Genomic DNA, 14,420 nt, shown 5'->3' with positions numbered 1-14,420 from the left:
TGGCTTTGGTGTTATTCACCCACTACACACCACATGTCGGTGATTAATATACGACTACGTAGTAATAGTAGTGCTAGTAATGTAGATATTTTTAAAATGATGGGAATATTTTGTAATTGCAAATCATACATGATGCAAGTATGAGAAACATTTGGACGCAAAATTACCCTCCCTTATCCTGCTTTTAAACACTCTTATGATGAAGTGCCACCCACTCGGACGACCGCGGCGAATGAAACGAGCGCACCCAGCCCAGGTTTGAACTGCGCAACAGCCCCTGCGCTCTGTCATTGGACAGTTGGCTGAGTGGCGGTGACAAGCTACAGCGGCTAGCATCACACTTCACCCATTTAACAGCCAACTTTAGCTAAATAAACAGGAAACAGCGGGCGCCTTTATGTTATACACAACTGAAGAGACCGCTGGTTAACTAAAATTATATAACTACAGCCATTTCTGAGTACGGCGAGGATGTCTGTCCCGGCAGGAGAGGGATGAAGATGACAGCACTGCTATGGCGAGTTGTGTCAGTGTGTCTGTGTGTAGCTGTGGTCTGTTGGTAAGTTGGTTAAATTTGTTCTAACTAAATAGAGTGTCATTGTTTCATGGGAATATATTGAATGCGAAACCTACAAAACTGTCTTCGAAACTGACGATGTAATTATTGTCTAAAAATCAGTTAAGAGTGCAGTAGCTAGCTAACTAGCTAGCTAACTCAAGTTAGCGTCAATATTACCGTAACGTTACGCTGTGATGTGGCACCTGGCTGACTTCAGACTAGTCAGTGTTAAGAGTTAGCATAAGCTGCTGCCTACCAACCTGTTTATGTTTGATGCGGATTGGTTAAGTTCTCCCTAAAATATTAGCTTTCACTAATATGGCCATTGTGGTTGTGGTGGATTTTCAAGTTTAATCAGCCTATAGAAGTTTGTGTCAGCTCTGTACGAATCACCTTTAGCTTAGCTGACAAGTGTAACCATGGAAGAGCCTGAATGAAACAACCAGCCCCTCCTCGTTAATATCTCTGCTGAGCCTGCTGTAGCTGTAAAATCCCACTGTCCATATTGTCCCAGGGCTATAGCATTAGCCGGCGTAACACAGACCTGGTTCATCATATCCTGACAGGATTATGGGCCTGTCAGTCACGCCAGCCCTCTTAAAATCTGGAGGCTGTGAACTCTGTGTAAATCTGACAGGACACCATTTAACCAGCAGAGAGGTAGATTATGTAGGATGATTATAAGCTCTCCTCATGTTGTTAAAAGATAAACAACAAAACATTACATGTCACACAATGATTGCTAAACTTCAGATAGAGTGAAGGGAGGGAGGGAGATATGATGTAATATGGTATTAAGATCTATGTTAGTGATGTTGGCCTGGCCTACTTTCCCCAACATCGCTCTAAATCTCGTTTTAGAGGGAAGTTACGAGTTATTTTGCACTGTTAATGTATTTTGGGTATGCTGTTGGAACAGTACATTTTAGTAAAATGTAAAGATATGTCATATCTTACTGTCCATGATATATTCTGATAATTACTTCTCATGATAAAAACTTGTCAGTGTTATAATGACAGTCTAGCTGCATGATGAGTTTTCATGCACACCATATCACGGGCATATCACATGAGCCCACAAACACAGTAAGCATGGTGAAAAACTGAGCCAAAAGGCAAAGTGCTAAGTCAAATGATTAAAAAAATGGATCACTAGTTTAAACTCTCCAATCTGTTTAGTCTGTGTTTCTTCATTTTTAGGGTTATTATTCCTGATCACGGATCCTGTTTGCTTGACCCTAAAGAATATATACTGATATGACTTGTGTTGGTGAAAATATTGTTTCAGTATGTCAGTCATATCTTTACTTTTATTGTTAACACTAAAATATTGTGATATAGGTTTAAGTTGTATTTCCCAGCCCGTTAGATGACATCTTTGTGTTCATGGTAGACTGTGGAATTAACCTTATTTCAGTTTACAGAAGGTAAAGTAATCTGACTTGTTGTATCTGGAAAAGCACAGGTGTAGTCAGTGGGGTAATTGACATATGATACAATACAATATTATGACAACATTTTACCTGCAATAAAAATGACATCATTGCATTGTACATCGTCTTGATGACAGTGGACACCTGTATTTGATCTTTGCACTTATGGGTGATGTGTATTAATTTTATTTGTTGCAGTAGTAGGCAGCTAACTCCTGCATGTCCAGTCTGTTCTTTAAGAAATCTGTTGTTGTGTTTGTAATCCTTTACCCACAACTTCCTATTTTTACCAATTTTTCAGTTCTATTTTACAGCAAAGTACAACATTACAGTTGTCATCATCGAGAACATTTTTTTACTTTTTTTTTTTTATTAATTACTAGTTAGTGAATTATTCAGCAGTCCATGCCTTAACACCACTCAGGCTGTTTTGGGTGTTACATTATGCCTGCTGGCTTTCAATTAGAAAACAAATGCTCTTTTGTTACCTTAAGTCTCTCAAGTCAGATCAACAAAGTATTAACACCAGCCAGCCAAGTGAAGTACTTGACCTGTAAATCGGATTAAAATCCAGACAATTACCTAGATTGTTGACAAGTTACAGTTGCTGTTAAAGTGTGGCCTTGGAGATGGAGGAGCTTTTCCCTCACAGAAAGGTGACATTGTCTGGTACCCTGCTGCTGTGGTTTCAAACAAAAGAACTGAACAATAAGCAGAAGACTGAGACTACAGGAGAAACTGCAGAAGCAATTATAACTTTAAAACAAGTAAATCTTCATTTTTTTTTCAGGCAACACATGAGACTTAAACAAGACACATTAGATTATAAATAACATTAAATCATATTGCAGATATCACATTAATATTTTAAACTCATATGTTGTGTTGAGAAATATCCAGCTTGCTTGAGGTGTGTCTCGTGACATTGACAACATTCCCTGACTCTGCATACAGATAAGATACATTATCTACATTGGGGTGCAGGCCACCTGGACTTTCTCATGTGTCACACTGTGACATTGGAATGCAACTTTTTTCATCAGATAATATGTTTAGGTAGCACAGTTAAAGAGCCTCTGAGTGTGTTTTTTCCAAGTTCATAGAAACTGCCTTATCATTCCCTTTGTCTTGTAGGCACCCTCGTTGCTATGTTGGTTGTATGGAGTCGGACCAAGAGGCCCAGAGGCCCATGTCCTCACAGGACATCAGTTCGGAGGAAGAGTCAGAGGAAAAGACTGAACATCTCAAGGTAGCATCAGTTGTAGAGGTTTGTAGAGGTTTCAAGTTTATTTTTAGATTTGCAAAATGTATCTGTAGCTCCATCTGATTAGTAGAAGTTTTTGATTCTGTGATTAAACTGTACCTGTGTGTTTTTTTTGCCTAGGTTCAGGGAAGCTGGGTTTCACCTACCCAGTCCTTGACTGAAAATGAGCTGTTGACAGAGGATGATCAACAAATGAAGGAGCAGACAACAGAGGAGGTGGACAAAAAAGAACAATATTCAAAGGTATAATAATTTACTGTGAAACCTAGCAAAATGTTGTTTTACATTCAGAAGTACTTAAATCTTTCACCTGTCACTGAAACTGAAAATAAACATATCATTTCCTATTTGTGCATTCAGTCATATCTCAGTTGTGTTTCATTGTTTCTGAAACATATGAAGCTTTAAGTGTTTGGTTGGTCTATAAATATCTAACTAATGGATTTACCTTGACAGCTTAAGTATCCCTCTGTTTATCTATCAGGTCCTTGAAAAAGACGAGCACACTGTTGATCTAGAGTTAAAGACAGACAATGGAATTTCACAACCTGAGCCAGAACCTGAGCAAAAGTCAAAAAATCACGATCATGAAACCTCCATCACTGAGGACCAGGATTCAGGCTCACTGCTCTCATCATTTGACCCTGTCCCTGGTTTTGCTGCAGAGCTTAAAGAAAGCCCAAGCAGCCATGACCTTCAAGACAACATCGCACATAGGCAAGCTATAATGAATCAAATCATATTGTTTTTGTTTTATTACTAGTACAATAATGTAAATGTTTATACATATTTTTTTATTTCAGTGTTACAGATGGTACATATCATGTAGCTGCACCTGAGATCCTTGATCCTGATCCTACTGAATGTGATGAAGAAGAGATTAACTCGTATAATAGTGACAGGTGGGCCAAAAAATATGAAATATTCCTCCTGGGATTGGGAGCAAGTCATATGTTTTGAAGTTACAAGCAAGATTCAAGTCATAATGTTCAAGTCTCAAGCAAATCCTAAGTCACTGCGGCAGACTTCAGACTAGTGCAATAATCATACCTCATCATACAGCTTGACAACATAATCGTTAGTTTTGGAGTGAGTCTTTAAAGAGAGCCGCATTTTGGAGTGGCCTCTGCTGGTCTGCCGTGTAGCAGTAGGTTGCCACGTTTGTGCACATTGCTGTAGAAATCATCTTACCTGTTCACAATCTAGAAGACAATAGTCAAATAGTTTTTAAAATCATGTGTCAGGTCATTAATAATGAAGTATAATTAAAAATTAATAATAATTAAGTCATTAATACTAAGTCGAGTCTTCCCAAGTTTAGTACCCCACCTCTGCCTATGATGACATCAGATTGTAAGGAAATAGGACGTATCTTAAAGAACAAATAAAACTTTGATTTGGTTTATCAAGACAATAATATGTTTTTCTTCCCACACCAGTCTTCCAGTGACTCTGGAGAACACGTCTAATGCCCACACTACAGGTACTGAAACCCACACAGACCCTCCTATGGGTTCTCCAGCTGGTCAGCATCTGGAGGCGAACACATCACACATGCTGAAAGAGCAAGTAAGAAACTCAGATCCATGTGACCTATCCTCTCTCTACCTAAGGAAGTGTCCCAGCTTTAATTTTCTCATTATCTTTGACAGGACCTCAGCTCCCCTGTCACCACAGACACAGATTCCAGTGTGAGTACTAAAGACCCTGAGGACATCCCCACTTTTGATGAGTGGAAGCGGAAGATGATGGAGGTGGAGAAAGAGAAGAGTAAGTTGTTGATACTGCCTGTGAAGTTGGGTTTTTGCATGTTCTGTGTATACACTCCCCTTCAAAAAGTGATGCCACTTGCTAGCTGCAGACTGATGAATATGAGATCAACATTTTAGATACAATTTTATTTCCAGGTAACTACGTCTGGCTTTGAAAAACAACTTAGAAGATGGCACCTTTTATTTGAACCCACCCATTTTCATGTGAGCATCAGTATTGGAACATGTGGACGTAATGTGTCTACATTTGTGATGCTATACTTTTCGGGCCTTTCACTGGAGCCTCTTTCAGTTGTTTTTTGTTTTGGGTGGTTACTGCCTTAAGTCTCCTCTTTAGCAGGTAAAATGCATGCTCTTGACACCTTTCGCTTTGCTCACTTCTGTACTGGCCTTCTTATTCTTCCTTCTAATGAGTGGTTTGCATCTTCTGGTGTAGCCTCTGTACCTTTGTTCAAGTCTTCTGTGATCAGTGGATTGTGATACCTTCACTCCTGCCCTATGGAGGTTGTTGCTGATGTCACTAACAGTTGTTTTAGGATATTTCTTTACAGCTCTCACAATGTTTCTGTTGTCAACTGCTGTTGTTTTACTTTTTCGACCCGTTCAGCATCTGTTACTTATTACACCAGCGGTTTCTTTCTTCTTAAGGTCATTCCAAATTGTTGTACTGGCTATGGTCAATGTTTGTGCAATGGCTCTTATTAATTTTTCATCTTCTCTCAGCTTCATAATTGTTTTTCACCCAGACAGCTCTCTGATTTTCATGTTGGTTACACCTCTTTGTAAACAGGCAAACTGAAATCTGAAATTGAGTGTAGACAGTCAGTTTTATTTATTGTTTGAATAATCACATTAAAATAGAGGGTTCAAACAAAAAGGTGTTATGTTCTAAGTTGTGTATCAGATCCAGATGAGACACTTGGAAGTAAAAGCTGAAATGTTGATCTTTAGTCTCATATCCAGGTCAATCCCAAATGTTTTTAGTCTACAGCAAAAATAAAGGAACTGGCCTTACAGTTCCAATACATTTGAAGGGGAGTGTATGTATCAAATCATAACAACTCACAACAAATTATAGGATTATATATGCTGAATTCTTTGCTGTCTCCCCCCCCCCCCCCCTTCATAGCACAATCTACTCATACCTCTAACAACGGGGCTTCTCACACAGTGAAGAAGGTCCAGAAGAACTTCAATAACTATGCCTCTGTCGAGTGTGGAGCCAAAATACTTGGCTCTAACCCAGAGGCTAAGGTACATATGATACTATGCTTTTCATGCATCCTGCAGAGAAAAAAACAGCTTGATTGATATCAATTTGTTCATTTGTTGCACACAGAGCACTTCAGCCATATTGAAGGAGAACATGGACTTGTACATGCTAAACCCATGTAGCAATAAAATCTGGTATGTAGTATGCTTGCTTATTCTGCTTTTTTTCCATATTTTGCTTGAAAATGGAGAAGGTTTACATACTCACTGACCACTTTATTACACGTACAATCCAATAGAACAGCCCTGCGATGAACCCTATCTGCATAAGGTCATAATTTTTCAGTTTTTGTTGAAAGTGTCAGAAAGGTGATATTGTGTTTCTGCTATACGTTTATTACTGAGACTATAGTGGGTGGTGGACTCATGTTGCAGTGGTTGTTAAAGTAGAATTCATAGTACAGCTGCTTTATTGGTTTGCATTAGTTTGTACGGGTGAACCTACTAAAGTGGTTAGTGGATGTTCATACGACTGAAAATGGTTCTTTCTTGCTTTCTTGTTCAGGTTCATCATTGAGCTCTGTGAGCCCATCCAGGTGAAGCAGTTGGACATTGCCAACTTTGAGCTTTTTTCTTCTACTCCCAAAGACTTTCTTGTTTCCATCAGTGACAGGTATGTACTCCAGCTACCACACCACTACCATATTACATTTATACAATATTGCTCTTTCTATCGGCAGCTTAATAATGGTAAATGTCTTTTGATTTAATTCGATTTTCTAAATCTAAATGCCCTATAATTAGGAAAAAAGCAGAGCATGGTTTCCTAATTGGATCTGACACATTTAAATACTTACAATAATTGCAAACTGCTTAAGTTAAAGACAGTAAACCTAATCATAATTTACAATCACACCAAGCTAGAATCATAAGCTTTGAAACATTTAGACCACTTGACTAAAATGTGTAAATATACTCCTGCAGATACCCAACAAACAAGTGGCTAAAGCTGGGAACATTTCATGCACGGGATGAACGCACAGTTCAGAGCTTCCCATTGGATGAGCATCTTTATGCTAAATATGTTAAGGTGAGTTTTCCGTCCTGATGATACCATCTCTGTATCTACAGTAGTATGTATGTCATTATTGGTATTATTATTGTACACTAAAACAATGCAGTTGAATAATGAACTCATACTTCAAGCACATCCCTTTCTGTACACGTTTTCCCTAAACCTCTTTGAATGGATACTCTGCCCTCCGTCACTTATTCTTGTTTTTCTTACAGTCACAAAGTCATTCTGTGGTTGGACGAATGACTATTACAAGACTGTTTTGTAGAAGGTGTTGCCATCTGCATGCAATTGTTGTTGCTTGGTCAGTTATGTTGGCTAAAATAAAGTGACTTTAATTGATGTGGTACATCCTTTTTGAGCAAAACATAAGAAAATTAGCCTCTTTGGAAAGTGTTCTGTGTCCTACATTAAAACGATCAACTCTTAGAGATGGTGATATTTTGCCTCTAGAGCGACTCAGATAAAAAAACAAACATATGTGCATGTGGTGTTTTGAGTGCATGTAGAAATCTCTTTAATTTCTCCTTTTTCTTTCTCTCTTGCTTCAGATGTTCACCAAGTACATAAAGGTTAGCCTGCTTTTCTAGTAGTGGTCTGTGGTTAAAACAATAAACATGGAGGGGAATGTATTTATGTGTCATTACTTTCTTTTTTTTAAGTGATGTGATCAACTCAAACCATAATTGGATCTAACTTTACCAGTTACTAATCCAATTATAACTTGCATATCACAACATGAGTTACTTAATGAATGAAACTCACCCACAAGTGTCATTCCTGTAATCAATTATATTCTATAAAATGATCTTTATGTAAATCATATGCTGAGATGTTTGTCTCACTGTCATTCAGTCTGTTGGTGTTTCTTTTAAAGTCATCATGTTGATTTTATAACAAAATAAAATCAGACTTTGTTGTTTGTTGATATGTTTCTGGTATAATACAGCACACCTTTTAGTTATCATATTTGAGTAAGTTTATATATTACTCTTTTTTCTTTATTTTTTTTTTTTTTTAGGTAGAGCTGGTCTCTCACTTTGGCTGTGAACATTTTTGTCCCCTCAGTCTCATAAGGTACCTAACAAATAAGACAACACTTAAAAAAAGCAAAAAAGACAGTGAATTAAAAGTGAAAAACTGTAGCATGTTCTCATGGTTATATCCTTGTTTTTATATACTGCAGTTTATTATGTGTTTTCTGATTATAGTGAACTAACATTTGGCTTGACATATTACATATTGCAACTTGCTGCATACATAATAAACTCTAGATTGTGTCAAGTGAGATTATATTATATCTGGCTGGTGTTTATGGTGATTGAGCTCACAGTTATCCCTTACAGCTCTATCAAGCCTTTACTGGGATCAAGTGGTGGTAATGCTGTGTTTCCACTTCTGCAAAATCTAAAGATAAATTTAGATGACTCTTGCACACAAACCAGGTGCTTCAAACAACACATACAACCCAGCTGTTAACTATAATAATTACTTACTAAGTAGCTATGTAGTAGTAGTAGTAGTAGTAACAATAAGGCACCAGTTTCATTCTTCGTGTTTGAACTTTCTCATGTTAAGAAAAGGGAACAGCCATTGCATGACATTTGTTGTAGGCTTTTAGTGGAGCTGTCTGCCCCCTAGAGGCTATTGAGGATTTTAGAGTGGGCTACTTAAATTGCTGAATAACGCATATTAAAATTCACTGCTATATGTGATTGAATATAGAATGACTTTGATGTACATTTTATGACAGGGTGTTTGGCACAAGCATGGTGGAAGAGTATGAGGAGATAGCTGATCCCTCAGAAAGACCAGATGATCCAGATGATGATTTGGGTGAGAACGTCATATATTCTTTCTTCACCTATGATAATCTGTAGATTGACATCATATAATGTACACTCAGTGCAATGTATTTGCTACAGTTGGTATCCTCTTATTTTGTTTAATCAGAATTGAAGGCTTTTTAGTCACATGCATTGATTTCCTTTTAATGTTTTGCTATGAGACTGATTTGTGCTACTGCGGCCACTACTTTCAACAGATCATCCCTCTGCATATACACCTGGTGAAGTCAAGTTATCCAAGAATCTCATTGGCTCAGCAAAGGGTAAGTCTGGCTGAGGTGGATTCTGACTGCATGAAGTTGGCCTAGAATACTGTATTAACTTGTTTCTCTGGTTTTTAAATTCTCTCTTCAGATGTCATTTTGAACATGGTCAATAACATTGCTGTCAATGTTCTCGGTGGAGGTCCAGACATGCAAGGTATAACCAGCACAATTAGTTGAACATTTCTGCTCACCGGCAGTTCAAGCTGCATTTTAAAATGTCCCTTTAAAGTTTAAACTCTTATTTACATTTTGTAGGCAATGTTTCATCCCATGACGTGAACGTGACTGAGCCATCACCAGAGCTTGAATCCACCACCCAAACTACTGCCTCAGAACTTAATTTAATGTGAGTACCTGTCAGAAACCTTATAGCATAGTTACTTTGAATATAATATAATTGTTTTCATAACTGCACAATTTCAAATATACTTACAAATGGTTTTTACTGTTTGAAGGAGGTGAGAGTGTTAAAGATGATTCAGTTCTACTACTGACTAATTCCCACATATTATGCTCGCTCAAACCTAGTTTCTCTCCTTTGGAAATTTAAGTCTAATTTGTTCTTCTTTCTCTCTAGTCCACACTCTGAAGAGGTGGAAATTTCACCAGACCCTGACATACCTGAAACTGGTGCCCCCTCCTCAGAGGCCACTATAACTGAGATACCAGATATTGATAATACCAAACAAGAGCTCCCCCCAGTGGAGGAAATAATTGTTATTCCTATAGAGAAAGAGGAGGAAGAACAGGTCAGCTCTACAATTATCCTCCTGGACAAGGAGGAAGTTTTGGATGAAGAAGTAGAGACAAGGGATTATCACAAACAACAACGAGAGAACCTCAACTACTGTTCACTACATCCCTCCTGTTCTACTTCATGTTCTTGTGCAGCTTCCCTCAAGGAATATTTATATCAACAGAGTTCAGCTCTGTTATCCAAAAAGAGGAAATGCCAAACAACAGAAAATAAACCAATGATACCTCCCATCCAGACACCCACTTGGCACCTTCCTCTGTCCCCTTCTGCCTCCCCTGAACCTCAGCTGCACCACAGTGAGGTACATCACCCTGCTGAAAATGAACAACCTTCTGAGATGGAGCCAGAGAGTGGAGCCAGCACATCAGAAACACCACAGCCTCCAGAGAGCACAACAGAATCTCATGAAGAGTCCATGTCTGAACCTCCAGTGCTGGAGCCGAGTCAAACTTCAAGCCTCCCCAAACCGAGTGCCACTGATTCATTCTCTGCCAAACCCACCTCTTTCGTGGATACACCACAGCTGTCTTCTGAGGAACCAGTGAAGGAGCCAAGGCCAGAAAGGAGCCAGGATATGCTGGCTGTAGACAAGCATGCTGAGCCATCACCCTCTGTTAGCAGCTCCTTCTTTGTGAAACCAATTGTTAGTTCCACAGTGGGTGATTTGTCAGTAGCATCAGAGGAGAAGCCTAACATTGATTCTCTACCAGAAATAAATCCCACTGCTCAAACCCTGGATAAGATAGATCAGTCTCAGCTTCTCCTTCCCACCACCTCCCTTCATTTAGAACATCACCCTGACCCACCAGCGGTACCTGAAAGTAGCACCGCTTCCACTGAGCCAACCCTGCCTGCTCCAGACACCATCACAGAATTCGAGACCTCTGGTGGACCCCCTGTCATCACAGAAACTAAAATGGAGGATTTCACAGAAGATATCTCAACATCCTCAGGTGGCAATGGTCAGCTGCCTCGCCCCTCTTCAGACATCTATGCAGAAACCCCCAATGGTACAGAACAGAACGCGAACCTGGTGCACGGCTCCAGCCAGAAGGAGTCTGTGTTCATGAGACTTAACAACCGCATCAAGGCTCTGGAGATGAACATGTCACTCAGTGGACGGTACCTGGAGCAGCTTAGCCAGAGGTGAGGAAATTTGTTGTTTGTTGTACTGAAATTACAGCTGATTGTAAGACTTAATAATGCAGCAGCCCTTTTTTAATGTTTTAATTTTAGGTATCGGAAACAGATGGAGGAGATGCAGAAGGCCTTCAACAAAACCATCATTAAGCTCCAGAACACATCTAGAGTAGCAGAGGAGCAGGTGCGCCACGAAGGGGCTAGTGTTGGTCTAGTTTGGAATTTAAAACTGAGAGCTTGTATCAGATTTGTGTTTCCATTAATATTGTGCTTTATTAAGCCATGTAAAGTACCTAAAAAAAAAAATCTACTTTTAGGTTGGCATCTTCAGTTAATGTAACAAATAAAGTAGTGAATACTCATCACTTCGCCAAAACACACCAAAGCACAAAAGGTTCCACCATTTTTCTTTTCTGGACTATATGTCTAGACAGGCTGGAATTTATGCAGCCTGCAGAAACACAATAATTGGTCCCGATGAAAAACTTACATTTACTGATAAAGACAGACATGAACTGAATTTGTGTGTGTGTGTGTGTGTAGATGCCTAATTTGTTGTCCTTCTTTTCCCACAGGACCAGCGTCAGACTGAGTCCATTCAGTTGCTGCAGGGCCAGCTGGAGAATGTGACTCAGCTGGTTCTCAACCTGTCTGTCAGAGTGAGCCAGCTGCAGGATGAGGTAGATACAACACTCCAGCCACATAACATTTGTTTGTAATCAGGTGGTTGTCAGTAGGGATTAAACTGAGTACATACATTTTTTCCTTGGACCAGGTTATTAAGATGTACCTGTACTTTGCCTACCCACACGTGACACATACTATAGTTAGAGCAGCATCTGTGTCTGAATGTGTACTTTGATTTTCTGTATGTTTCACTCTATTAGAAAATATATTATTGCCATTGTTTTGATTAATGGTATAATGTGATCTATCTTCTAGGTGTCAGACAGACAGAAATACCTGCTGCTGTCTCTGGCGTTGTGCCTGTGTTTCGGTGTGTTACTGTGTGCCAACCACTGCCGCATCTCCACTGTTCCTCCAGCTACAGAACCAGAGCCACCCATTGCCAAGAGCTACACCTACGGCTGCACTGAAAAGTAGCCATACACTGTTATTTTCTGCCAAGAACAAATGCTAACATATAGTGTGCACTATAGTTATTACCAAATAAAGTAGAGTAATAGATTAAAAGATGAAAATGTAGAAGATGTGTTTTTCAATATGACATGGGTAATAAAATATTTAGGACACATATGAATAATCCCAGAATGGCATCTTCAAATGAACTTAAGCCAGTTTATTGATACAGTTATTCATCAGTAGCATTGCAGCTGAAATCTTTAGTGATCACACAACTGTTATCTCAATAAAGGTGCTACATGCAGTTTGCCTTCCCATCAACTCCTATTTATTTCCTTTATAGGCAGTTTTCCTCCTGTGATGAGACGGGCTTGAAGAGGAGAGCGTCATATCCACTCATACACTCAGAGTCACTCCAGTTAACCACTACTGAAGGTATGGTTTTACTGCATCGTGGCTCTCAGGGTTATGAAATGTACCTGTTTCCACTTGATGCAGCTTTAATAATGTCCAGAATGTAGCTATTCCTCCCCTTCAGATGAACCTTATTCTACTTATAGGTTCAGAAGTCCTGCATGCAGAGGAGACACAGATTCACTGTCCAGCAAACAGAAAGGTGAGTAAATGTGTAATTTATTGAAACGCAGAGCAATAGTGTAAAAGTAGCTCTGATGTGCTGCTTGCAGCCGATGAACAGTTGTTTACAGGTGTTCTTTCTCCTTAACCTTCCCCGACACAGAGGAGACGTCGTAAGATAAAACCCTTAGAGAAAGTGGAGACTCTGAAACCCTCTTTCCATACAGCTCCAGAATTGTGTAATGGAGCAGTTGTATGTAACAACGTGCCTACCACCACAAACCCTCCACCTTTTATAAAAACATTACTTCAGCCTACCTTTAGAGACTCGCCTTCCGAGGGCAGCTCAGAGGCATCTTCTCATTCAGATGACCCCTCCTTTTGTGGCATCACCACCGCCTGCTCTCGAATCTGTGATGGCCTCCCTCCTCCCAAGACCCGGTCAGAGAAAAGGGCAATAAGACGCAGGCGTCCCAAGCCCGGTTGCGCGGTGGTGGACTTTCTTCAAGCTCCTCGGAGGGACAAGGGGGACCTATTGCCCATTTCTACCATACAGGACATCATGACCAGGAAAACAGAGCAAAGCTCTGGGACATTTGGGGTAAATGTTGCCCTCTCAGGTCCTGTCTGATGTAAAAACACACAACCAACAAGAAACAGAGTTTGAAAAAGACTCATCTTCTCACTGTTAAACTCTTTCTAAAAGAGCAGATGTTCATTTCTGTAGCTACAGGCAGCTTTAAGCTTCAATAAGAGACAATCCCTTCACTTGTACTGTTCAGTTTAGTTTCTGTTCATCATCTCTTATCAGACCTTATTTGTTATATCTAAAGCAATGTCTTCCCAGCTTACAATTTACTTACAAAAGCATTTCTTGCATTTGTTTGGAAATATTGACTGTGAACATGAAACTAAAAATGTATCCAAAGTGTCTCTAAAGTAAATTTTTCTACATGTTGCACACAATTCAACTCACATTCAACATCAATTTGACAAATAAATCTCTGAAACATCTACTTCACAATACTTCATTCTGTTTTATAATAAACATAAGTACTGTACATTTTCTTTCAGGAAGTTGCCTCAAACATTAGTGAGGATATTTACTATAATAACCTAGATGAAAATAGACCAAAGTGTTGGTCCAGTGTTGAAACTGGACAAATAAACCAACAAAAGAGAGAGTATATAAAGAGTTTATAATATACTGTAGTTCACATATATTGTTATGGTAATGTTAGTTATTGATTCAGTTGACCTAGAAACTGGCCTGTTTTAGAAAAGCAAATTGGACAAAGTGAAGCATGTTTCACTACCAGACAGCTATTGGCAGGCCTCTAACTGTCTAGAGTTGGTGCCCAACTTCACAGAGGTAATGATAACATCATATAACTCTTTAACCTTTTTTTTTTTTTTTTTTTTTTTTTGGTCATTTC

At 39.2% G+C, this 14,420-nt stretch overlaps 1 protein-coding gene across 3 annotated transcripts; it reads left to right on the top strand.

The window, feature by feature from the left end:
- The first annotated feature begins 306 nt into the window (after positions 1-306).
- LOC113171827 (SUN domain-containing ossification factor-like) lies at positions 307-14,000 on the top strand. 3 transcript variants are annotated; one of them, XM_026374560.1, is made up of 24 exons: positions 307-559; positions 3,127-3,241; positions 3,377-3,499; positions 3,741-3,973; positions 4,060-4,158; positions 4,696-4,825; positions 4,909-5,026; positions 6,158-6,282; positions 6,368-6,435; positions 6,806-6,913; positions 7,225-7,330; positions 7,867-7,887; positions 8,337-8,392; positions 9,069-9,151; positions 9,360-9,425; positions 9,517-9,582; positions 9,684-9,774; positions 10,006-11,331; positions 11,422-11,509; positions 11,901-12,005; positions 12,268-12,425; positions 12,752-12,843; positions 12,969-13,024; positions 13,148-14,000. In XM_026374560.1, the coding sequence occupies exons 1-24, from the start codon at positions 495-497 to the stop codon at positions 13,613-13,615; spliced, it is 3,966 nt and encodes a 1,321-aa protein (XP_026230345.1). In that variant the 5' UTR covers positions 307-494; the 3' UTR covers positions 13,616-14,000. The 3 variants fall into 3 exon arrangements, with proteins under 3 accessions (XP_026230345.1, XP_026230344.1, XP_026230347.1); XM_026374559.1 differs by having other exon boundaries at positions 3,127-3,259; XM_026374562.1 differs by lacking the exon at positions 7,867-7,887 and having other exon boundaries at positions 3,127-3,259.
- The last annotated feature ends 420 nt before the right edge of the window (positions 14,001-14,420 follow it).

This window comes from Anabas testudineus, chromosome 17 (assembly GCF_900324465.2).
Source record: "Anabas testudineus chromosome 17, fAnaTes1.2, whole genome shotgun sequence".
In the NCBI taxonomy this organism is placed as follows: domain Eukaryota; kingdom Metazoa; phylum Chordata; class Actinopteri; order Anabantiformes; family Anabantidae; genus Anabas; species Anabas testudineus.
This window is presented reverse-complemented; position numbering and strand designations above follow the sequence as displayed.

Bases quoted from the DNA above. Each gene is read 5' to 3' on its own strand.
- LOC113171827 (XM_026374559.1), top strand. From the start codon at position 495: ATGAAGATGACAGCACTGCTATGGCGAGTTGTGTCAGTGTGTCTGTGT. The intron at 6,283-6,367 runs GTACATATGATA...TGTTGCACACAG, and splicing joins GCTCTAACCCAGAGGCTAAG to AGCACTTCAGCCATATTGAA. The intron at 8,393-9,068 runs GTACCTAACAAA...ATTTTATGACAG, and splicing joins TGTCCCCTCAGTCTCATAAG to GGTGTTTGGCACAAGCATGG.